The 23,805-nt window shown below is 45.5% G+C and overlaps 1 protein-coding gene and 1 non-coding gene across 5 annotated transcripts in view; both read left to right on the top strand.

Moving 5' to 3' along the window:
• Window positions 1–23,805, top strand: part of NAV2 (neuron navigator 2) — a 434,895-nt gene that overhangs the window by 297,377 nt on the left and 113,713 nt on the right. For all 4 annotated transcript variants that reach the window (XR_008374143.1, XM_053560432.1, XM_053560431.1 and 1 more), the window contains one exon: window positions 1,388–1,510. Coding sequence is in view for 3 of the 4 variants with exons in the window: in XM_053560432.1 (XP_053416407.1) it covers window positions 1,388–1,510 (123 nt within the window). In the remaining variant the exon portion in view is untranslated. The remainder of the gene's footprint in view (window positions 1–1,387; window positions 1,511–23,805) is intronic.
• Window positions 13,239–13,394, top strand: LOC128566186 (U1 spliceosomal RNA). The gene has a single exon (XR_008374476.1). It is a non-coding gene; the product is annotated as a U1 spliceosomal RNA (small nuclear RNA).

Below are 23,805 nucleotides of genomic sequence, written 5' to 3'. Positions count from 1 at the left end.
TGCACTGAGGGAAGATTCCTGGGACCTGTGGAAGAAGGTGCTTCTCACACAAGAGAGCTTCAGTGGCAACTTTCTTCTCTGCCCCTTACTTGAACTTGCTGCTTCTGAATAACCAAACCAACCTAACCAAAAATGCTGAGTTTGATGAAATGAAGAGAGGTTGCTCAGCTGACTCTGTTTTGAGAAAATAATGACTCATTCATTGGTCTTCTTACTACATATTATGAATGTAGTATAATGTAAATAATATATTTACTTGAAAAGTAAAATGCTTGCATTTCAGATGCCTTGCCAGGGTACTCTGATGGGGTCCATGCAGGTAGTCAGGGTCCAAGTCTGTTTTTTGGCTCTGCCCAAGTTTTGCTTTGTTGTCTTGTTCTCCTCTGAATATAAGGGAAATGACACAACCAGTCTCATTTATGGGGTCCTGAATGAACCAAGGTGGACCTGAGGTACAACTACTTTGGACCTGAACTTCCTCCTATTAGAGGCTAAGCTTTCAGGGTCTTGTCTGCTTGGTAGACTGTCAGCCACCGTACAGCATGTTCCACAGATCCTCCCTGCACTAGACAACACTTATTTCATCAGAAACCAGCCTTTGTAGCATCACCAACAGATCTGGAAATGAGTAAATCAGCGTTCATGTTCACAGAGTTTGTGACAAACCCCTCCTTAGATATCAGTATCTCAGGTGAAATTCACTGTTGCAGATACTTCCAAGATCACAACCACAATAATGTTTTCCATTTATATAGTCATATACAAACTGCAGGGCACTTCCAGATTCATATCTTGCTAATTCTTGTGTCTGCCTCGCGGTGCCCCTGTATGTCACAGGCTGTGGTATTCCCATAGTTCAAGTGGAAAACCCCCAAACCAGAGCACTGACTTGCCTGTGATGGCCAAGGTGTCTCTTCTGTCCTCTGTGCTTTCTTTCCTGCTCTCTTTAATGCTTACCTGCTTTGTCTGCTGCATTGTTCTGTAATATTTTTGTCTGTGGTTTGCTAATGACTTGTCAGTTCCATTTACAAAGGTAAAACACCTGCTTGTGTAATTTCTGACATTAAGAAGAATGTCATGAATACATCTGACAGCTAATTTTATTCACTACTTTCCTTCTGCTTTCTAGAGGCCTGTGGGTTTGAGTTAATTAAGCTGGGTTTTTTCGTTATTTTTTTCTTTTGCCAGCAAGCTGGTGATCTTCTAGGTTGAATCAGCAGCTTAGTTATTCTTGGGCTGCGATCGGCGACAGAGCCTCAGGGAATCCTCTGTTCCTTTCCCCCTTAGAACACAAGATGGCTATGTCGGGCTTATAGATAGGTGCGGCAAGCCTGTTTGCAAGTTGCTTTTGAACACACACATGCCTCATCCTCTTCTCCTTTTAAAGGTATATGACTGATGGTGGACTTGGCCTCTATACCCGTCGCCTGAACCGGCTCCCTGATGGGATGGCTGTGGTGCGGGAGACCCTGCAACGAAATACCTCCCTGGGCCTCGGAGATGCTGACAGGTAAGCTTGCTCCACAGGTGATTCCAGAGTGGCCTTAGAAATGAGGCTTGTGACAGTGGAGGCGTGGATTGGGACTTCTTTAACTCACCCACAGGTGGGGAGGCCTGGAGGCTGTCCCTGGGGTTAGCAGCTGGCACAGTAGGAGAAGAGGGCTGCTGAAGGCTCCTGAGTCCTGCCTCTGTGTAGGGGAGCACTTCTGACAGCAAGAACACAGGGAGTTCAGGCTCGGGTGGTTTTGTTGTTGTTTTGATTGTTGCTACTGCATCTTTGTTAGCTCAGGAGGCCCTAGGGGCTGCTTTCCTTCCTCTCTTGTTAGCTTTCTAGGTATTAGAGCTCTCTGTGCGAAAGGGAGCTTTTTTGGTCTTGGCTGAGTAGACTTAACCTTCAAGCCTCCTGTTGCCTAGTAATGGGAGGCAAGGCTTAAAGATGTAGGTTTATACACCACATGCTGAGAAGGTGACATTATAGGGATTGATTATGTGTCATGGCCACTGCGGCAGAGAAGAAAAGAGCATCAGAAAACACTACCGTAAAGAGGTCTTTGGGGCCTCCAAGTTCTAGTCTTTGCTCTGACACAAACCAATTCTATGACCTTGAGCAGCCCTCTTAAAGAAGGGATTTGGACTATATGATTTCCAGGATCCTTTCCAGCTCTAATGTGCTATAATTCTGGATTTCAGTACAGATTTCAAACACCCTTTAATGATCTGGCTGTTCAAGGATTTTTCTGACATACTTGACCTCTTTCCACATCTGAGCTGATGAGACGTCACAGGGAATTTAGATGTGAGTGGTTTGAAATGACTCTACGCTCTTTGGGTGCAAAACCTCACACATCGGAAAGCCAAATAGTAGCACAAGGACAGTGCCTGATGTCCCCGTAGCAGGGAAGGCCTTTTACAGAGAGCAAAGTGACTTCTGTAGTTCTCTGACTTCCAAGAAATAGAGCAGCACACTAGAGAGACAGATCCCTAAAATCACACCCAAAAATGTAATTTGCTGAGGAGGAATCTTCACGTCCTCTCAGGGAAGGCTGGGAAACACTGGATTAGTTATTAGTAACTTGGGATCAGGCCCACTCTCTACCACTGACTTGAACCACTCTAGGCTTGTGATTTATTTATCAGGATGATGAAAGGCTTTCCACTAGACTTCTAGCCCAAGTCGGCTTTTCCTCTATACTTAATAAAGACTAAACTCTCTGTAACTAAAATCTTTATGGTAAGATATATCGGGGAAATAAAAATCAGTTGTAGCATGCCCACTGGAGATTTCATAATTTGCCGAATTATTTTGCTTATTCGTGTTCTTGTACACACCTAGTTGGTGGGTAAATCTATCAGCATGAAATCCTGGCCTTACAAGGTGTATTTCCCCTTGTAGCAGAAGGAAAATCTGCACTAGGCAGTTTAATTTAATGCTTCATTGCAGGGTTAATGGAATCATTACAGATCACAGCTGAGCTTGTTTCTGCTTTTGGAGATGGAGGGTTTGGAGGTGAGGTTGAAAAGATGGGTAGCATTTGTTAGGTGGTTTTAATTTAGCCTATAAGACTGAACAAAATAGACAACAGTGTCTCCTGGTTCTCCTGGGACTGGAATGCTCAGATATGATCATTTATTTAAGAATGAATGGTTAGCTGATGAAGTTTCAAAAAAGAGCTCAAATGGCTTTTTTAATAAATAGGATTTAATAATGATTACAAATTTCTTTCTGTTTTATGGAAGTTCTGACCTCAGGGAGATATTTTGCATTGTTCTGTAGTGTTTTTTAATCTTTTTTATCACATGGGACACTTGACCTATCATCAAACTTCCATAGCACACTTAAATTATGTTAATCAAAAAAAAAAAAAGAATATATTTACTATGCTTTGAACTTCTTTTGAAATAATTTAGTTAATGACCTTTAAAAATTTTTGCGGCACAGCTAAGATTCTCTCATAGCATGCTTGAAAAGCACTGTTCTAGAATATGCTAAATTTATTTATTTTTTTCTCTTTTTCAGTTTTCTGCTGGGGCTGGGTTTGAACCTGCCACCTCCAGCATATGGGGCTTGCGCCCCACTCCTTTGAGTCACAGACACCACCCTATGCTAAATTTCTTTACTCTCCAAAGTCATTGTGAAGAAACCATAGTAATACTTTATCTTTAGCTAAGTTAAAATAGTCCTGGATTTGTTTCTATAAAATTCTTCTTGAAAATTTCAAATACAGTTATGCACGGTTGCAAAAACTACGTTCTAGATGACTGGTTTCCCAAAATAGAAAACTAACATGAGTAGTATAGGAAATAATTTTAGGTGGTAGACATGATATGGCTCAGTGGGTAGGGCTCCAGTCCATATACTGAGGGTGGCAGGTTCAAATCCGGCCCCAGCCAAACTGCAACAAAAAAATAGCTGGGTGTTGTGGCGGGCACCTGTATTCCCAGCTACGTGGGAGGCTGAGGCAAGAGAATTGCCTAAGCCCAGGAGTTGGAAGTTGCTGTGAGCATTGTGATTCCACCGCACTCTACCCAGGGCAATAAAGCGAGACTCTGTCTCTACGGGAAAAAAAAAAAAAAGGGGCGGCGCCTGTGGCTCAAAGGAGCAGGGCACCAGCCCCATAGGCTGGAAGTGGTGGGTTCAAACCCAGCCCCAGCCAAAAACTGCAAAAAAAAAAAAAAAAAAAAATCAACCAAGGTAATTCCTGTGGTAGACAGGAAAACACTTATTTTTAATGAGTACCTTTTAGTTTTTTTTTTTTTTTGAGACAATGTCTCACTTTGTTGCCTCAGGCTAGACTACACTGGTATTAGCCTAACTTACAGAACCTCAGACTTCTGAGTTCAAGCAATTCTCCTGCCTCAGCCTCCCAATTAGCTGAGGCACACACCACAATGCCCAGCTAATTTTTCTATTTCTAGTAAGGATATTGTCTTTCTCTTACTCAGGCTGGTCTCAAACTCTGGAGCTGAAGTGATCCTCCTGCCTCAGCCTCCCAGAGTACTAGGATTTAGAGGTGTGAGCCAGCACAACCTGGCCAATTTTAATATTTGAACTTTAAATATCAATTTATTAAGTTTAAACTTTAATTTTACAGCTAGCACATCAAACCGATGATTTTACAAATACTGCTTAAGATAAGGATAGTGTAGGCTTGAGACAATTTAATGTGAAATATCAAGGAAGAAATATCACAGATGGTGTGTTGTTATGTCAGAAAGAAAGTAGTCTATAAATAGCTACAATTTGGATAATGCTATTCTTGTCCTCATGTAGGCCACCTCATATAAATTGTTCTTTATACAATTTAAATTAAATAACTGACCAGAATTCTTCCTTTTGAACTTGGCAATCAGAGCTAAGGTGTTTCCAGGATGTACCGTATACAAAGACAGCCGTCCTTTATGAATTCACACATAAGCAATAGACCACTGTGGGTTCTATGAAAGAAAAATACTGAGAGGTTACATCTGATAAAACCTCAGCCAAGGGAAGACTAGCATGAGAAAGGCAGTTCCCTGTGTGAATAAGAAAATCAGTAACCTCAGAAATGCAGCTGGGAGAATAGCTATTGGAGGGCAAGACCTCAGAGGAGGCTGGCCTGCCAGGCAGACCGTGGCTGTTTGCAGCAGGATGTGGCTGCAGTATCTTCAGGGTTATTAAAAGTAACTGATAGGAGTGTGTGCCTTTGGAGCCTGGGAGATAGAGACCATGTCAGTTTGTGAGTCTGGTATGTCACCAGCCAGCTTCTGAGAAATAATAAACGAAGATAGTAAACTCAAAATGCCACGTGTGCCCTTGATCTGCTGTCACTCTTCAGGCTTGCCACCCCTGGGCTCCAGGATTTTCCTGATAGTGATCAGTGGCTACTTCCAGCAAACAAGGGCCAGCCAGCTGAGGAGAGAGGATCAAAAGGGACAAATGGAGGTGGCTTAGAATGTATCATAGGCCCTAGATAATAGATAGACAAAGGGAGCTTTGGCCTGGAGGTCTCCAGACTCCTCCCCTGAGAGGAAGAAGAAATATGACAAGGAGAGCCAAGAGACTGGGCTAACTGGCACTCATGCCCTCTGTCCCCTCCGAACCCACCGCAAGTCCATGAATTCCAGCAAGGTGAGTGCTTTGAAAGCATGGAGCTCAACTCTGGAAGTTTCAGCTTGTGAGTCCCTTTCTGGGTGGCTCCAAAGCCTTCCCTTGCTCAGGGTCCTTTTCTGTATTGGCCTGTGCTTTATTTAGCACACGATGGGCTGGGACACTTGGCTGCTTTTCCTAAAGGGATTCCCAAGTCACACGCAGGTCACTGAAAACACCTGGAGCACAGATCTCGGGCCCGGTGTGCACAGCAGATGAGGAGGAGGACCCTTAGCACTGCTTGGGAATTTTCTTCTAAGCCACTGGCACACTTTGGAACTTCAGTGGCTTTTCTTAATCTAGGGCAAAAAAGACAAATTACTTCAAACCTTCCAGACAAAAAACAAATGCCGTGAGATAATGAGCCAGCCTGAGACTTAAACAAAATGAGAATTTCCCTCCAACTTTGTGCCAGGAAACCAAGCAGAAAGGAGACTTTTTTTTTCCCCCCTCTTCCTTGTTAAAAGTTTTTTATTGTCCTCCATATTATAAACGTTTTATGTGTAGAGATTGCTCTTTCAGTTAAGGGTTCAGAGGGGCCGTACAGACTTTTCAGCCTGTGTGTGAGGCTCTGGCCTTGGTATTCAGAGCTGTCCTAGTTTAAGTGTCAATTGGGGAGCCACTCTGGGGGGAGTCCCCCGGTGTGAGGGAGTAGCTATGCAACCTGGTATTTGAGCAGCCTGCCAGGCCAAGCCCTCCTTCCTCACCAGGAGTGTCACAAGGGCTCCAAGAGCCCAGGGTACTGCTTGGCTTTGCTTTCGCTTTGCGATTTGTGTGGAACAAAGCTCCTGGTACCACGCTGTGCATTCACAGATTCAGGTCCAACCTGGAGGGAAAAGTGTAATCCAAGCCAGTCAGCCCAGCCAACACATGGGCAAGGGTGGGGAGCCCTTGCCAGGTTTTAAGTCCCCAAGCCAGTTATGGCTTAGGTATAGACCTTGCTCAAAGCCATGGAAGAGAAAGAGGAAAAATAAAAAGAGGGTGCTTCCCTTACCCTCCTTTCCAAGCCCCTCCCCAAAGATATCTACATCCTGGGAAATAAGGTTGCTTATCAGCTGACATTTAGATAGGGAGATTTCCCTGGCTTATTTAGATGGGCTTAGTATAATCACAAGATCCTAAAAAGTGGAAGGGGAAGGGAGAAGAAAAAGTCAGAGTGCTGTGATATGAGAAGGACTTACCCTGCCATTGCTGGCTTTGAAGAAGGAGAAAGGAGGCTGCAAAAAATGCTGGTGGCTTCTACAACAGAGCAAGGACAAGGGCACACACACTGCCCGAGAGTCTCCACAAGTGCACAAAACCCTGCTGACACCCACAACCTTAACCCAGGAGACCCATGTCAGAATTCTGATTCATAGAACTATGAGATAATACATTTTCTGTTATTTTGAGCCATTGAGTTCATAGAAATTTGTTGCAGAAGCAATAGATAACTAATAAAAACTTATATCAAAAATAATAACAATAATAGTTACCATGTCCTGATGGATTGTTATTTGCCAGGAACCGTGCCAGACACCTTTCAAACACACCCAACCCTCTGAGAGGAGATAGTATCCTAGTTTCATAGACTCAAAGCAGTGGTTCCCAGAGAGGGTTAATAAACTTGCCTCTCTGAGCTTGTTATACAGCCAACAAGTGTCCAAGCTGGGATTCAACCCGAGGCTTTCCTGACTCTCCCCAAATCCTCCAACTGCCTAACATAGGGCATCTTAAGGGAGTGTTCCTTGTAAAGAATCTTCCGGCTGGGCACCCATAGGTTAGTGGTTAGGGTGCCGGCTACATGCTCCTGGGCTGGTGGGTTGAACCTGGCCCAGGCCTGTTAAACAAAAACAAACAAACAGAGTACATATATATATATATTTTGCCGGGCATTGTGGCAGTCGCCTGTAGTCCCAGCTACTAGGGAGGCTAAGGCAAGAGAATGACTTGAGCCCAGGAGTTGGAGGTTGCTGTGAGCTATGGTGCCACAGCACAGCTATGGTGCCACACCAAGGATGACAAAGTGAGACTCTCAATAAAAAATAAAAAGAATCTTCCATTCCTGAATTCTGAGCCCTTACTTTGGTGTCATATTTTTAAATAAGCCCTTAGTCACTAAACATACAAATGATGCCCAGACAGCTGGAGAGGGGAACTCAATCATGAGGGACAACACAAAACAATTTGTATTCCGAGGATAAAAAGGAGTATTCTTGACTTGTCTCCCCCATCCCAGATGTTTTGCACATAGACACCTCAGGTGATTTCCCCCCCCACCCCTTTCTCCATCCATGATCTCAGGCCTCAAGGAAAATGTCCTTCTACAAGAAGCCAGTTTGCTTCCTGCCCTTTTTGCAAGTTGAGAGGAGGGATGCTTGTTTGTAAATTTAGACCTACTGCAATTTTGTATGGTTAGTTGGGGAAGGAGTCCACAATTTCAAGACCTCAGGCCATGTCTGCTGTTTGCCTTTAATGACCTGGGAGGGGCAGGGCCACCAGAATCTGCATCTATTCTGTAGTCATCCAAAAAATTCCCTTTCCTGGCCGTGGCTGACCATTGCACGACCTCTGAGGCAATTGTTAGAGATTCTTTACCCAGAGCTTGAGGGTCTGCAGTGCCTCCAGAGGCTGAGCCATGGTTCATGGAAGGACCCCCAGTAAACCTTCCCTGGCCCCCCAGTGTCTCCCCTCTGGTTGCTGTAAGGATGCCCCGGTTTCTGTGCGTAATTCTGATCTTCCCACTGTCATCAAGTAAAGCAAGGGAGATCTTCATACTTAGATTAATCTCACTTCATTTTATTTGAACCTTGTTTCTCCTACATCTATGTATGGCCACGAGAGAATATAGACCTGGCTCCTTGTTTCTCCTACATCTATGGATGGCCACGAGAGAATATAGACCTGGCTCCTCAATCTAATAACTACCGGTGAAACATGTCTATTAAATTTTAAATGAGGCTTGGCGTCTATGACTCAGTGAGTAGGGCGCCGGCCACATACACCAAGGCTGGTTCAAGCCCGGGCCCGGCCTACTAAACAGCAATGACAACTACAACCAAAAGTAGCCAGGCGTTGTGGTGGGTGTCTGTAGTCCCAACTACTCCGGAGGCTGAGGCAAGAGAATCACTTAAGCCCGAGAGTTTGATGTTGCTGTGAGCTGTGACACCATGGCACTATACTGAGGTGACAAGATGAGACTCTATCTCAAAAAAACGAATAAATAATAAATAAATTTTAAATGAACTCAAATTAATTAAAAGTTCAGGTTTTTAGTCATACTAACTGCATTTCAAGTACTCAAAAGTCCCATGTGGTTGGGCGGCACCTGTGGCTCAAAGGAGTAGGGCGCCGGTCCCATATGCCAGAGGTGGCGGGTTCAAATCCAGCCCCAGCCAAAAAAAAAAAAAAAAAGTCTACCCTATTGGACAGTACAGACATAGAACATTTCCAGCATTGCAGAAAATTCTCTTGGACAGCACTGACAGGGACTGTCTCAGTTTGATTGTAAGGGCGGCTGGAGAATAAAGAGGAGCCGTGGAGTTTGCTGTAAGGGTGCCCCGGTTCTAGTCCTTAACTCTCTTAGGCACATCACTTCATTGTCTTGAGTTTCAGGTTTTTGTCTCTAAAATGAGGACGGTATTTATACCTATTTCATGGGACTATTATAAGGACCAAATCAGGTGAGTGAATGTGGCAAAAGTGTTTTTTAAGTACCCAAGATTAACACCTCAATTATTCTTAGGTCCTGCAAGCCCTTTAGGGCAATTTGGGCTCTATCCCTCTGTAACTCACTTTTCTTTATATTTAATTAACTCACAAGCCCCTTTCTTTCTAACTTATCATAACTATATGTAATAAGCAAATAATTATAAATTAAAGGAATATAGCATTAGGAGCAGGGAAAATGTAAGTTAGAATGTGCAGAAAGGGGAGAAAATAGAAAACATGGATATGTGAACCACAGGGTCCTACAGGGTGGCATCTTTGAGTAATTTCGACATTAAGCTTCCTGCTGGCCCATGTAAAAGTGAACTTGGCCTTACTTTCCCCACTCTTTCTTCTTGACTTCTCCCATATTCTCCCATTCTGTTTGGTCTTCATCTTTCATTGCCAGGATCAATCAGTTGGTAGCCCTCCCCCACCCCTTCTCCCTCTCTCTTTCACTCCCAGCCCTTGCCTCTCCTTGTCTTTGCCTACCTTAGAACTCCCTGTTACTCCTCGTATGTTCCCCCCGAGCATTTTTTTTTTTTTTTTGCAGTTTTTGGCCAGGGCTGGGTTTGAACCCGCCACCTCCGGCATATGGGGCCAGCGCCCTAACCCTTTGAGCCACATTCAAGAGCTTATACCTGTTCTCTTGGCGTGAGTAGATTCCCAGCATCAGTGATCTTTATTGTTCCCTTCCCATCCCCTTTCCTCTTTCTTCTCCTGCTTGTATAGAGCAAGGAGAAACAAAGTAGGGAGTGTGAAAGTCACTTTCATTTTAGAGCTCATAAAAGGAACCTTAGAGGCAGCTCTCTATTTCCTTGGTAAGAGGGTGATAATTAGTGCATTGACCTTTCCCAAAGGCCTCTTTTTTGCTGTTACCACTGCCTTCCTCCTTAAGAAGAGCTGTTTCTTGTGGGATCAGTGGTCAGGGTCCACCTGTGCTGCAGGGGGAGGTGCTGACAGGAAGCAAATCATCTGCACTTAAACCACAGAGGAATTCTAGGGGTTGTAAAGAAAAGAGAAGGAATAGTCTTCAGAATACCATTTCTTGGGCATGCAATGTTTCCATGTTAAAAAGTAAAAAGCAACATGGTGGCCCCATGAGAACCTCCCAGTCCCTAATACTGCCCAGCATCATAACTTTGTTCCATAACTTTGTTGTACTGTTTAGTAGAAGCACAGCTGAGTTGGGGACTGGGGGGGAGGGAGAGCATAGTTATGCCCCTTAACTACATTTAGTGGTGCCTTTTCAACAGTTGTTTAAAGGTAGAGTGTAGACTTAATGGTTGTTCAAAGTATGAATGAAAGATAGTTGGCAATATGAAAGAAAAATGAGAGGCCAAACAAAAAAGCCAAAATGGGGAATCTTTCTCTGTGTTTATTCCCCTAGTGAACCCAAAGCATAGGCCCCAACCCCAGTCAGAATCTGATGATGTCTGTGCCCTACAACAAAAAAATGACTTCATGTGTTTTAATCCAGGTACATGAGAAAGTCTTTTATCAGTCAGGATAGAATAGGTTATGCTGCATAACAAACACCTCTGGGGGCAGTGGAGGGGGGCTACCCTTAACTATTTGACAATTGCTATGTTGTACGTCATTTTCACTCTGGGACCCAGGGGGCTGGAGGAACTGCCATTTAGAGCATTGCCAAGCTTGTGGCAAGTAGAAAGAGAACAAACAGTCTCTTAAAGCTTCTGCCTGGCTGAGCTTGGTGGTTTGGGAGGCTGAGGGAAGATCACTTGAGGCAGGAGTGACCAGCTCGAGGCATGGTGATACCCCATTACTACAAAAAAGTAGGAAAAATTAGCTTGGTATGGTGGCACAGGCATGTAGTCCCAGCTACTTGGAAGGCTGAGGCAGAGAATTGCTTGAGCCCTAAAGTTTGAGGTTACTGTGAGCTATAATGATGCTACTGCTCTCCGGCATGAGAAAATAGAGCTAGATCCTGTTTAAAAAAAAAAAAAGAAAATTCTTCTTTCTGGAAATGACCCATGCGTATTTCATTTATTTGCCATTGGCCAAGGGAAATATATTGATACATTTAAATTCAAAGGCGAAGGAAAGTGAAGTTCTACCGTGTACCTGCAAGGAGAACAGAAAAACACATGTTAACTACACTAATGACTATCACTATTTTATTACATACATATTACGTACATGAGTAACTGCCTGAGCTTAATGTGTCCCTTCTTCCCTTGTAATTTAACCAATTCTGTAACATGCATTTCATCACATATTTACTGTATACCTATCAGGTGCCAGGCACCGGGCCACCCAGTCTGCCTGCATGGCCTCTGGGAGCTCTTCTGGGTGGGGGGTAACAAGCAGGTATAATTGCCTTTTTGGTAGATGGAAGAACATGATAACTGAATTGGTTAAGGAACTGTATCCAGTGCAATGGGTCAGTTGTAGTTCAACAAAATATTTGGATTTTATTTTACTGTGTGACAGCGTATAGAAAATGCTGGTAATGACTTGGTATTTATTGAGCACCTACTTTGCACCAGGTCCCTGGGATCTAAAGATGAGTAGGGCATATCCTGTACTCAGTAAGCTTACAATCAGGTAGGGGAGATTACACCTAAAAAGCCATTATAATGCAGCGTGCCACACACCACAGAGAATTATATCATGTGCTTTGGGAGCAGGGAGGACTGGAAGCATCCCTAGGGGGCTGTGTATGGTTGGTCCTACATTGAAAACTTGCTGTTTTCCTAATAAAATGCAGAAGGCTTTTTTCCTGAGGTGAAAGATCCTTTAGAAACATTACCCAGGTATCTGGTAGGCCTGCTTACCTCATGATCCATTTGGGATTTTCTTTTTTTCTTTTTTAAAATTGTATTTAATATCCTTTATCTCTTTTAGAGGGCATCCTAGCCATAATTTCTATTACTAAAATCTAAGCTCTGACTGAAATAAGCCCAGTCTATAAGGCAGCCCTGTGAATAAGTGTCCTTACTTTCACTGGAACCGTTATATTGGTCATGTGGACAGCTGTGACAGCCCAGAGTTGCAGTGAGACATTGATTCTATCCAAGGTTACTTTGCATATAAATTTCTTTTCCTGAGGCTCCCTCTCCTATGCCAATTTATGTCAAACAAAAGCTTTCAATGCCAGAGTTGGGTTTGTTCAAAATCATCAGTTGTAGCCCTCTCTGACTTTGCCAATGAGGAAATTGAGATGATTAGCAGCCCAATGACTACTCTCTGTCCTCCAGACTTTGGGATCAAGGTCATCTCTCGGTGCATTTGGAAAGCATGAACTCTTAAGTAACTCTGATGAGAGCACACATAATCTATTTGGAGATGATTATGAATGCAGTCCGTGCAAGGGAAGTGGTGCACTTAGAACCAAGAGCCCTTGTCCTAGACCTGGCTCTGCTGTCAGTGACTATCGTGGCAAGACGCTTTTTCTCTGTGTCCTCATCTCTCCATCTGTGCAGTCAGAAGAGCTGATCTTAAAGGGGCTCAGCCTCCAGTAAGTCAGTGTTCTTGTTTATCACTTGCAGGGCAGAGTTAACAGAATGACTCACGAGTTATAGCTCATCCATGCAGGGGAGGACTCTATGGACTCTTTGTCTCTGAGTCATGATGACATGTGTCACTGTGTGATAGTATTTCAGCGAGGAGTGGGGTTCTTGCCCAGAGCCCCTCATGTCTACAAACCCAGCCCCTGGTTTGTAGAACCAGCTGAGCAGCCCCTGCAGCTGTCTTGCTAAAGGGCCACCCTCTTCTGCATGCGCACACCTCTTCGGAGGGAAGAAAGCCACAAAGTGCCCATCCTCACTGTGCTTCAAAGCTAAGCCTGGGCTAAGCTGCCGTGCTTTTACATGCGTTTGAGAGAAGCAGGTGGCTGTTGTTGCTGATGGCAGGCACAGAAGAATGCCCAGGCCTAAAGGACCAGGTGAAATCTTCTCAAGGCCTACTTACCTGGCACAGGAGATCACGAAGGTGGTTTTCCCAGGGCGAGGCTTGTCCATTGCACTCCAGATGTGCTGACCCCTGTGAGTTCCCCAAATGTGGAAAACTCAACTGCATAATTTGTGGTAGTGGGAGACTGTGTTCATGCTCTTCCCTGGCATTAAAGAAAGAAGAAGAAATCTTTCTAAGAGGAGATTCAGGGAGGACAGCTATGGGGTCTTGGACCTTCCTGATGCTTTGAAGAAAATCTGCTGTCATGCAGAGTACACGGCATGAATTTTGTTCCAGTTGGAGCTTCACCAAAATTACATTAGGAGATGAAGCTCATGGAATTGTAGTCTTATTTTCATCGAGATAATAAAATTCCAAGTAGGCGATAAGCTATGAATTATATTTCTTTTGGTGAGTGTTTTGACTCAGGATTTAATCAGAGTTGGATGTACACTGTTCCATAAATCAGCACTAACAGTGGGTGCTGCCTGTGCAGCGCAGGGCGGGTGGTCCGCCTGGGAATGGGCAGCATTGGGACATTTGGCAGGACTTCACCACACTGTGATTTTTCATGCAATTGACAGCTTTTGCACGGTACACCAGAGTCCCAGAGGACAAAACAGCACTTGGATTCGAAAGTTATGCAAGGAAATGAGTTTTACATATAAGGAAACTGAGGCTTGGAAAGGTGGCATTCCTTTCCCAAAGCCACAGTGCTATAAGGGAGAAGATGAGGATTTGAATGAAGGTCTCTCTGGCCACAAAACTTTTGCTTTTAATCATCACATTTGCCTCCCTCTTCGTTCAAAGGCTCTGTTGCCGTCCCTCCAAAACGTGAACCTTGTTTGGAGCTAGGTGAGTAATTGTGAGCATCTCCTTAGTGCCAAGTACAACCCAGGGGCTTGCAAGGTCACCACACCTGGACTGCTGGCCTTTTAGGCAGTGTCCTATCATTTTCCTCATCTGGTAGGCTCAGCAAAAGGAAAGCCTGAGAGTGCAGCTCAGGCTCAGGCCAGCCTTGGCTGTTACTGAGGGAATTCTATCCCTTACTTGAGAGGATCTTAGGGATGCTTGAAGCTGCAGGTATAATATTTTCTCTTAAGAACGTTTAATTGTTTTTTAATCCCCACCAGAGGCTTCAGAGTTAGTTCCCCTTGCCATATCGATCACACTGGTTGACTTTCAGGGTCTGCCTGCCGTCAGCTCCTCCCTGGAATAGCTTCTTCCATAGACCCCTGTGGTTTTTCTGCGTCTTAGTAATCCAGGCAGAGGAGGCTGGCTTTGCACACTCTGGCTGCCACCCTGTTGTTTTCCCTTGTCCACTGCTCATGTTGATTTATTTCCCTCATTAACTGGTGGTGCTCAGTACTGTAAAATTGCCTGAAATGAGATCTGAAGAGACTCTGACACTTTGAGGGATGCTGTAGGATTGTGTGGAGGAGATTAAATGCAAGCTAGAGGAAATGAGGTGGTTGCATGGCTCAGTGGGCTCAGCCCCCAATTCAAGGATTTCTATCGCTGCTGCTCCTTTTAGCTACCCTGAGATTTGGACAGAGGGATTTATACCCCTACAGTTTCCCCAGGGGCAAAAATGAGGCTTAAAAAGATCCTCCCTCCATGTTTATTTGTATTGTCTGGATGTGGGTTTTGGGCAGCCATAAGTGTGCAGTAGGCGACACCCTGAAGGGGATGTGCAGCAGAACCACACAGCATTGTCATCCAGACAGGGGTCTGTTCTGTCACCTTGTCCGGAGTGCAGAGGTGGAGTCAGTCAGCTGAGCACTGTGCAGGGAGCCGAGGTGCATCTCCAGGTAGCCTCTCACTTGTGGCGGGATCCTAAGGAAAGAAGGGGTCCCTGAGAGCTCGGGTACACCAGAGACAGACACACAAGGGAGGTTGCTTAGACTCTGCCTCAGGACTGGCAGTTTGGCATTTGTGGTCCTAGTCTCATTATCAACAACAACAACTCCCACTTGTTGAACATCTGCTATGTTCTGGGTATTCTCCTGGGTGCTTTACCTATTAGCTTTGGCCTCCCCATTTCATAAGTAAAGAATCCTGGTATTGGTGAGTTAAGTAACTTGCTCAGGGTTACACAGGCAGTGAATGGCAGAGCTCAGATTCCAACTGAGGTCTGTCTGGCGCTAAAGCTAGTGTTGTATCTGAGACACCAGACTGCCCCCTCTCTGAAGGGGAGGGCCTGCCACTGTTCTGTTGATTAGTCCACAATCCAGTGGTGTCTCAGAATAATCTAGGAGAGCCTCTTGGCTTCCTTTGCCTGAGAAATCCCAACTCACGCTCCAGGGCTGCCTCTATCCCTGCCTTCTCCCCTTTTCCCCCCTGCTCCAGGCAGGATCCTTTGGGGGTCTCTCTCCTACTCAGGGTCTCCCTATAAATATCATTTAGTCTCCAGTAGCACTTAACATGCTCTTGGAACCATAGCCTCCTAAGTGTGGTCTCCCACTCTAGAGTAAAAGAGAGGAACCAAAAAACACTGTGTTAATCTCAACTTTCCCAAGCTTTGCACAGAGCCTGGCACATACAGTAGCAGAAGCTTGCTACTTATTTAAGTAATTATGCATTACTTAATTACTTAATGTTACTTAAATACTTATTAAGTATTAATACGTAAATACATAATAAGTATTTAAGTAAGGATGTCGTAAGAGTTACTGAACATTGAGTTTCTCTCCCCTTTTTCTATCCAGCATGTCTTGGCAAACTCCTTCTAAACAGTCACAAATCTCCCTTGCCCATTTCTCTTCTCTCTGTCTCTTTCTCTCTGGCCTCCTGGGCTCATTGTTGACCTCATAGCCTGCCTGTTGTACTTACTCCACTGGAAACCATTGTCATCTTCTTAGTACAGTAGACCCTCCATAGTTGACCACCTCCCTACATCAACCACCTCCTTAAGTTGACCTAAATTTCATAGATCCAGACATGTACCACATGTATGTATCAGTACAATAGGTCCTTACATTAACCACCTCTATATGTTGAGCTGCTTGTTAGAGTCCCTTAGGTGGTCAACTTATAGAGGTTTTACTATATGTATCGGATCTCATGTGTTATGCCTTGTGTAAAATTCATATACCATGAACGAATGAAGGAGGCAGCACCAACCAACCAGAATGGGCCATGACCCATCAGCATGGGGCATCAGTCAGCTGGAATCCCTTCTGATAGCCAATTGTAAATCAACCCTGGCTGCAGCATATGGCAAACCCTCCCACTTGGTCCTCAGTCAGTGCACAAAGAAAGTTCACTGAGGTCCAAACTGCCTTCAAAAAATGGGTTTATTGAAGTCCAAGAGCTTCCCTTATGCAAAACTGGATGATTTTTTTTTTTTTTATTAAATCATAGCTGTGTACATTAATGCAATCATGAGGTACCATGCACTGGTTTTATATACAATTTGAAATATTTTCATCAAACTGGTTAATGTAGCCTTCCTGGCATTTTCTTATTGTGTTAAGGCATTTATATTCTACCTTGAGTAAGTTTCACATATACCCTTGTAAGATACACCGTAGGTGTGGTCCCACCAATTTCCCTCCAAAACTGGATGATTTTATAGCCGGAATTTCTGTGTCCATCTTGGGTTCCAAGAATGAAAGCACAAACCATGCAAGTAAGCAAAAGGACAGAGTTTATTGAAAGATAAAAGAGATGGATAAGAGAATGAAGGAAACAGAACCTCTGCCAATGGAGAGGGGTACCCAAGTGGGAAGCCCATGTGGGCCTTCTGTCTGGAGGTTTATATACTATTTTTCCTATCCTGTGGGCAGGTGTGGGGAGTTGGGGATGTATGTCCAGAACATGTCACAAATGGCCAGGAGCCTACAGGCAGAAAATAATCCTAAAATGGGTAGGGCACTATGGCTTACGCCTATAATCCTAGCATTCTGGCCGAGGTGGGGGAATTACCTGAACTCAGGAGTTCGAGACCAGCCTGAGCGAGAGTGAGACCACATCTCTACTAAAGAAAACCTACCTGGGCATAGTGGTAGGCATCTGTAGTCCCAGCTGCTCAGAAGGCTGAGGCAAGAGGATCGCTTGAGCCCAAGACTTTGAGGTTGCTATGAGCTATGATACTATGGCACTGTACCTAGGGTAACAGAGTAAGACTGTCACAAAATAAACAAAAATTCCGGGTGGCGCCTGTAGTTCAGTAGGTGGGGCGCCAGCCACAAGCACCAAGGCTAGTGGGTTTGAACCTGCCTGGGCCAACTAAAATCAACAATGACAACTGCAACAACAACAACAACAAATAGCCGGGCATTGTGGCAGGCACCTGTAGTCTACTTGGGAGGCTGAGGCAAGAAAATTGCTTAGGCCCAAGAGTTTGAGGTTGCTGTGAGCTGTGACACCACGGCACTCTACTGAGGGCAACACAGTGAGACTTTGTCTCAAAAAAAAAAAAAAAATTCTAAAAACTCTAGGGCATGTGCTCCCTACTGTAGGAGGTACCACTCAGATGAGACACTGATCGGGCTGCTTTTTTTGGTGACCTTAACATAAGCCCAGAAAATGCGGCCTGGAAAGGGCCTGTTTGTATGTAGGGTGGGGGTCTTGTAATGGCTCATTTCTGAGATCACCTGGGCCTAGAAAATGGGGGTCCCTGTCCAGTTTGAGCCAGCCCACTGTCATTTTTGAAAAACAGTTTCGACATATGACCCCACAGGTTCATATGGCTTTGGCCTTGTCACTACACAGAAGTCAGTGAATCATCCTAAGGCCCTGTGTTCTCATCTGTACTTAGTTTATTGAGCTGCTGTGAAGATGAAATCAGACAAGGCCGAACATAAGATTCACATAAGTGCTGGGTCTAGTACATGCTTTCGCTCAATGGTGGCAATTTTTATGTAGTGATGGATTGTAATGCCCATCTCACAGATTAGGAGAGTGAGGCACAGAAAGGCTAAAATGCTCAATTAGGGAGCCAGGTGTAAATGTGGCTTTCAGCCCCAGCTCCAGCACTGCAGCCACTGGCCTGCGTGACCTCATGCCTCTATCACCCTTCTCTTTCTAATCTGCCTTGGGGAAGTCTCACTTAGCTCTTAGCCCCTGCTGCTCCTTCCCTTAAGGGACTCTGTTGATAGAAAAAGCAGAAGTCCTTAAGGCCTGAGACCCTAATGGGTAAGTAGAGCAAAAGCCAAAGTAGTCAACTTGCTCTGCCTCCCGGCAGGAGGTCCCAGTCTTTGGAACCAGCTAACCACCATGTAACAACCTCAGAGGTGCAAACCTGTTAAAATCCCCCGTAAAGGTCTTGAAACAGAACATGAAAGGGTTTATGACCCTGTGGATTTGAACTTCTTGCGGAGCCAAGCTATAATTCCAGCTCCACTTTTGGAAGCAAAGATCAGAACCATAATTTGAGGAGGGCCTCAGAACATTCACTGATTATGTTTCAAGACACAAGCTGTGGGACGAAGCTGCGGGAGGGGGTGGAGCCTGGGGTGCTGACCGGGAGTGGGTGTGGAGGGAGGTGTGGGGGGAGTGGAGCAGGGTGTCTGGCTGAGGCAATTAAATGTCCTTGCTTCTTAGTTTAAACAAAGGCTCTGAGGAAGCCTCCCAAAGGGCTGGCTCTTAATGGTCTGGAATAAAGGGGTAGTGAGGAGAGCCAGCAAGCTGCCAGAGCTAATGTGGGCCCTGGCCTTGAATGTCCCCTCAGGAAGTCTGCTTGGGAGGCCTCTGTACACAAGCAGCACTTGTTATGCTAATGACCCAGCCTCTCTGGTGCCACAGAGGTCAGCTCCCCGACTTCAGGGATGAGGATGCTGCTCCCTCCCCTCCCTCACAGCACGGGTCTGTCTGCTCCCACTGCCTGCCACTGTCCTGCTATGCCAGTCTGGTTACCCAGCCTGTCATCCCAGCGCAGCCGCTGTAGTCCTCCCCAAATACAGATCTGACCGCATGTGTCACTTGCCTGCTTAAAGTCCTTTGTGGCTGCACATTATTTACAGGATCAAGTGCTAACTCCTGGGAAGGCTCCAACTTGGCCCTGTCACCACTCTGGCCCCATCTCACATGTCTAACTCAGCAGCACCAGGCTCTTGGTTGTCCCTGGCATACTCCGTGGGTGTAGGTTGTAAGCCTCTGTACCTTTGCCTGTAGAATTCCCTCTGCTTGGAAAACCATCTCCTGACCTCTCCTTGCCAGCTCATAGCACTCCTCTCTCTGCATTCAGGTGAGGTGCCCCCCTCCTAGGCATCTCAAGTTACTCAGTTCCCTTCCTTGGAGCTCCAGGGTATCCTGTGCAATCTTTAAATTCTAACCAAATCTTGAAATTTTTTTTTTTTAAATTTTCCCAATTGCTAGGCTTGAAAACAGAAATTCTTGTTCATCATTGAGTTTCCAGGACATAATAATGTACTGTCCACCACATAGTAGGTGCTGCGTCAGCCCTTACTGAACTAATCCCCAGTTTTAGACAGGTGGGTGGGATCGCTCCACGCAGACAGAGCCCTTGGCTTTTCCACTGTGAACATCAGGACTGGCTCAGCCTTACACACAGTGAGTGGCACAGAGCAGGGCTTCAATAAAGAGTAGGTGTTGGCTCGGTGCCTGTAGCTTAGTGGTTAGGGCGCCGGCCATATGCATCGGAGCTGGTGGGTTCAAACCCAGCAGGGGCCTGCTAAAACAAAAAATAGCCAGGTGTTGTGGCGGGCGCCTGTAGTTCCAGCTGCTTGGGAGGCTGAGGCAAGAGAATCGCTTGAGCCCAAGAGTTGGAGGTTTGCTGTGAGCTCTTACGCCACTGTACTCTACTGAGGGCTACATAATGAGACTCTGTCTCAATCAATCAATAAATAAATAACTAGCAGGTGCAAGCCTAGCTGAGATGATTTTGGGGTATCGCTGTCCCACCTGTCTTGGTTCATTCTGGCTGCTATAACAAAATACTACAGAGCAGGTGGATGACACAACAGATTCTTCTTCTCACACTTCAGGAAGCTGGAAGTGTGAGATCAGGGTGCCAATATGGTCAGGCACCTCCCTCTTCCACGTGGCAGAAAGAAGATGAGCTAGACTGGGAAGGTGGGGAGTCCTTTATTTATTTATTTTGAGACAGCCTCAAGCTATCACCCTGGATAGAGTGCTGTGGCATCACGACTCACAGCAACCTCCAACTCCTGGTTTTAAGCAATTCTCTTGCCTCAGCCTCCCAAGTAGCTGGGACTACAGGTGCCTGCCACAATGCATGGGTATTTTTTGGTTGTAGTTGTCATTGTTGTTTGACAGGCCCGGGCTGGATTCGAACCCGCCAGCTCTGGTGTATGTGGCTGGCGCCTTAGCTGCTTGAATTACAGGTGCCAAGCTGGGGAGTCCTTTTATAAGGGCACTAATCCCAGTCATCAGAGCTCTACCCTCAGGACCTAAATACCTCCCAAGCACCCCATCTCCAAACAACATCATGTTGGGTCAGATTTCAACATGAATTTTGGGAGGACACAAATATTCAGTCACCCACGGTGGGCAGGGTGATGTGGAGTCACAGGAGTCTGGAGTGGAGCCCTTGCCATATCTCAGCAATCAGTTGTGAGCAACTGAGGGAAAGGATGGTGCCGATGGAGGATGTTGGTGCTTTCGGATTCAGAGGACAGAACATCAGCACTGTAGCCAGGTCAGACAAGGCTTCCTGGAGGAGGCAGGCTTTTAGCTGCATCTTAGGAAACAAGAAGTGGGCATTCTAAGTGGTGAGGAGGAGAAAGAGCAGGCCAGGTTTGGTGGGGAGGATGATAGGATGGCGCAAGTGTTGGGAGGGAGGAGGAAAAGAGAAGAGTTGGGAGAGTTTTGTTCTCTGGGAAGGGAAATCCTTTCTTTGAAGGCTGACTGCTTGTTTTCCAGGCCAGTAGATGCCCCACTCTGATACTCAAAACCTACTTCTAGTAGCTGTGTCCCACTGTGCCCTTCGGAAGTAACCTCCGCCAGCTGCCCTGGAACTGGCCATATCCGAAGTCAACCCTGTGTCCTTGGAGAGAAGCCTTCTAAATACAGACACCGATAGACAGAGGCAAATAGCTGACTTATTTATTCAGATACCCTGGGGCTCATACTATTAGAGCTGGTCCCCTCCTAATGATTAAACACTACACAAACACCCACTGACCAGGTCACCCCACCTATAAAAGGGCTGTAAACCAGCGTGGGCAGCAGCTGTTTCACCAACTGGGAGGAAGGACTCTGGAGCAATGCTTTCTGTCCTAAGCAACTAGCCTTCTAGTCAGAGCCCAGTAAGCGGACAAGACCTTTGCTGCAACTCAGGAGGGAAGTCAGAGAGAGGAGATATGGGATTCTGAGGTCATGAGAGTGGAGAATAACAGGTACCTCCCTCCCTTCCTCTGTGCTAGGCACTCTAAATATGCTGCATGTTAATTTACGTCTCAACCTGCTAAGTTAGGAATAACAGATTGGGCAAGTAATGGATGGGAGTGGATTCAGATGACATCAGTATTGATGGTACATTTATTTGTATACCCTTTGATGAGGGGAAAACTATCACCACCACTCTCAAGTTGGATGATGCAGATGACTCAGAGAGGGTAGTCCTTTTGTCTGGAGTCACGCAGCAAATGAGTACTAGAAACAACACCAGAGTCCAGGTCCTCTGACCCTCCAATACAAACCCTCTCCATTCTTGAAGATTGCCCTCTATTCTCATCAGCTCTCAGGGGTCAATGACTAAAAAGTGCTAAGTGTGGGACTTTGCCTCTCTTTGTTCTACCTGAAGAGATCACAGCAAAACCTGTCCTTTTCCTTTGCTTGGTTTGCTGAAAGATCAACTCACAATTATGGTAGATTAATAAGAGAAAGTTTATTTCCAAATACCATGCGCACAGGGGAACCACAAGAATGATTACCCAAAGTCTCAATGATGGTTGGAGAATTTTATAGACGCCTTTTGGAAGGGAGAGGGGAGATGTGGGAAGTATTGGTGCAGCAAGTGGATGCTGGAGGAGGATGTGTGTGGGTGAAAACAGATTGATTTGTAGATTAACCTGAGAGACAGGTCTCCTGCTCCAAACACCCTGAGGGCAGATCTGTTAGCGGTGTAATAAGGAAATCAGCAGCCATCTGTAATTCCCAGTCAGGCTATTCAGGTTTTATGCAGACAGAGGAAAGGCCTCTTCCAATGACTCCTGATTATGAATGGCCTTTAATTCAAAATATTCTTATTTGAATATTATAAATACTTATTATACCAAGAAGTCATGTTTTGGGGCAAAATTTCCTTAGCTCCTTCCTACCCAAACCAGGGGTGTCCAACCTGTCACCTGCAGGCTGCATGTTGATTTTGGGAGGTGGTATTGGATATCACAGAAGTAGGCACAGACCTTTTATTTGCTAATCAGCTTTCTTAGTGCTTGTGTATTTACCATGCGGCCCAAGACAACATTTATTCTTCTAAAGTGCAACAACAAAAAAAAAGGTTGGACACCCCTTATAAACCCACTTCCCTCTTTAAATTCTATTTGAGTCCATCAGGTAAAAGAATCATATCTGCTCTGCCTGTTTTCTCTCCAGGAAGAGGCAGCTGGGCCCTGTTGGTAAGGGATTCACACCCACCTACCTGCACACACTCTTCCCAGTGTTACAGAAAGGCCTAAGCAGGCTGTGGGCATGCCCCGCTCGCTCCTGACAGCCTAGATGAGAACAAGGGCCCCCCTTGTTGCTGGCCGTCTTTAATTGTTAGCATCCACTGCTCCTATGCTCAGTAAGAAAAACAACCCTTCTGTTCATTGGATTTGGATTTTCTTTTCTGTGGTTTTATCATATTATTATTAATAATAATGACTTGTCACTACTAGAGAGTATGGAGGGATCATGTAAGGACAGGAATTTCTGAGAAGAAAACATCTAAGAGAATTCCATCCAGGCTGATGAACCACCAAACTTGTTTGCTAGTGAACCCTTGGAACCTTTCAAAATTGGGTCTAATATATCAGGGCTCTTCGAACTGTAAGGGTGGAGACACTTCCAGGTCATCCAGAAGCCTGCCTGTGATTCCCAGCAGGAGTTGTGGCTACACTGGCCCTACGTTCCCATCCACATCACTGCAGAAGGCCTAATGTGTTCCTTTTGTGTATTCACCAGGACAATTAGAAGAGTGAGCCTGATGGGCTGAAGGTTCCTCAGGAGGAACCTTCCCTTTCAGAGCTGTTGTTTCTAGTATCATCCACACCTTTGTGCTTTGGCCTTCCCTCCTGTCAAACAGGCCTCTGAAGTCCTGGTCTCCCCTTTCCTCACTGCAGTAAGTCACTGTATGGCTGAGAAGCTTGCTGCACTACTAGGAGCCTGGTGGGATTGCTAGTGTGGGGCTCTGACCAGGGCAGCCCTCTGGTTTTCGCTGCTGCCACTGAGGAAGTGACCACCTGGTGCTAATGGAACATAAAGCAGTGGTCTCTGATGCTGGATGGTTTTGATGTTCTGATCAGGTTACAGTTAATTCTTTCAAAACACCCTTCTAAGAGGGGCTCAGCCTTGCCATTCTCATAAATTCCGTCTCGCTGCCAGTGCCCTAGTGTAACGTAAGGTGGCACTAAAAGAAGATGGCATCTAAGCCCACTGGGCTGCTT

This window comes from Nycticebus coucang, chromosome 14, assembly GCF_027406575.1.
Source record: "Nycticebus coucang isolate mNycCou1 chromosome 14, mNycCou1.pri, whole genome shotgun sequence".
NCBI classification, from domain to species: Eukaryota; Metazoa; Chordata; class Mammalia; order Primates; family Lorisidae; genus Nycticebus; species Nycticebus coucang.
The sequence above is the reverse complement of the archived record's forward strand: the minus strand, read 5'-3'. Positions and strand labels throughout refer to the sequence as shown.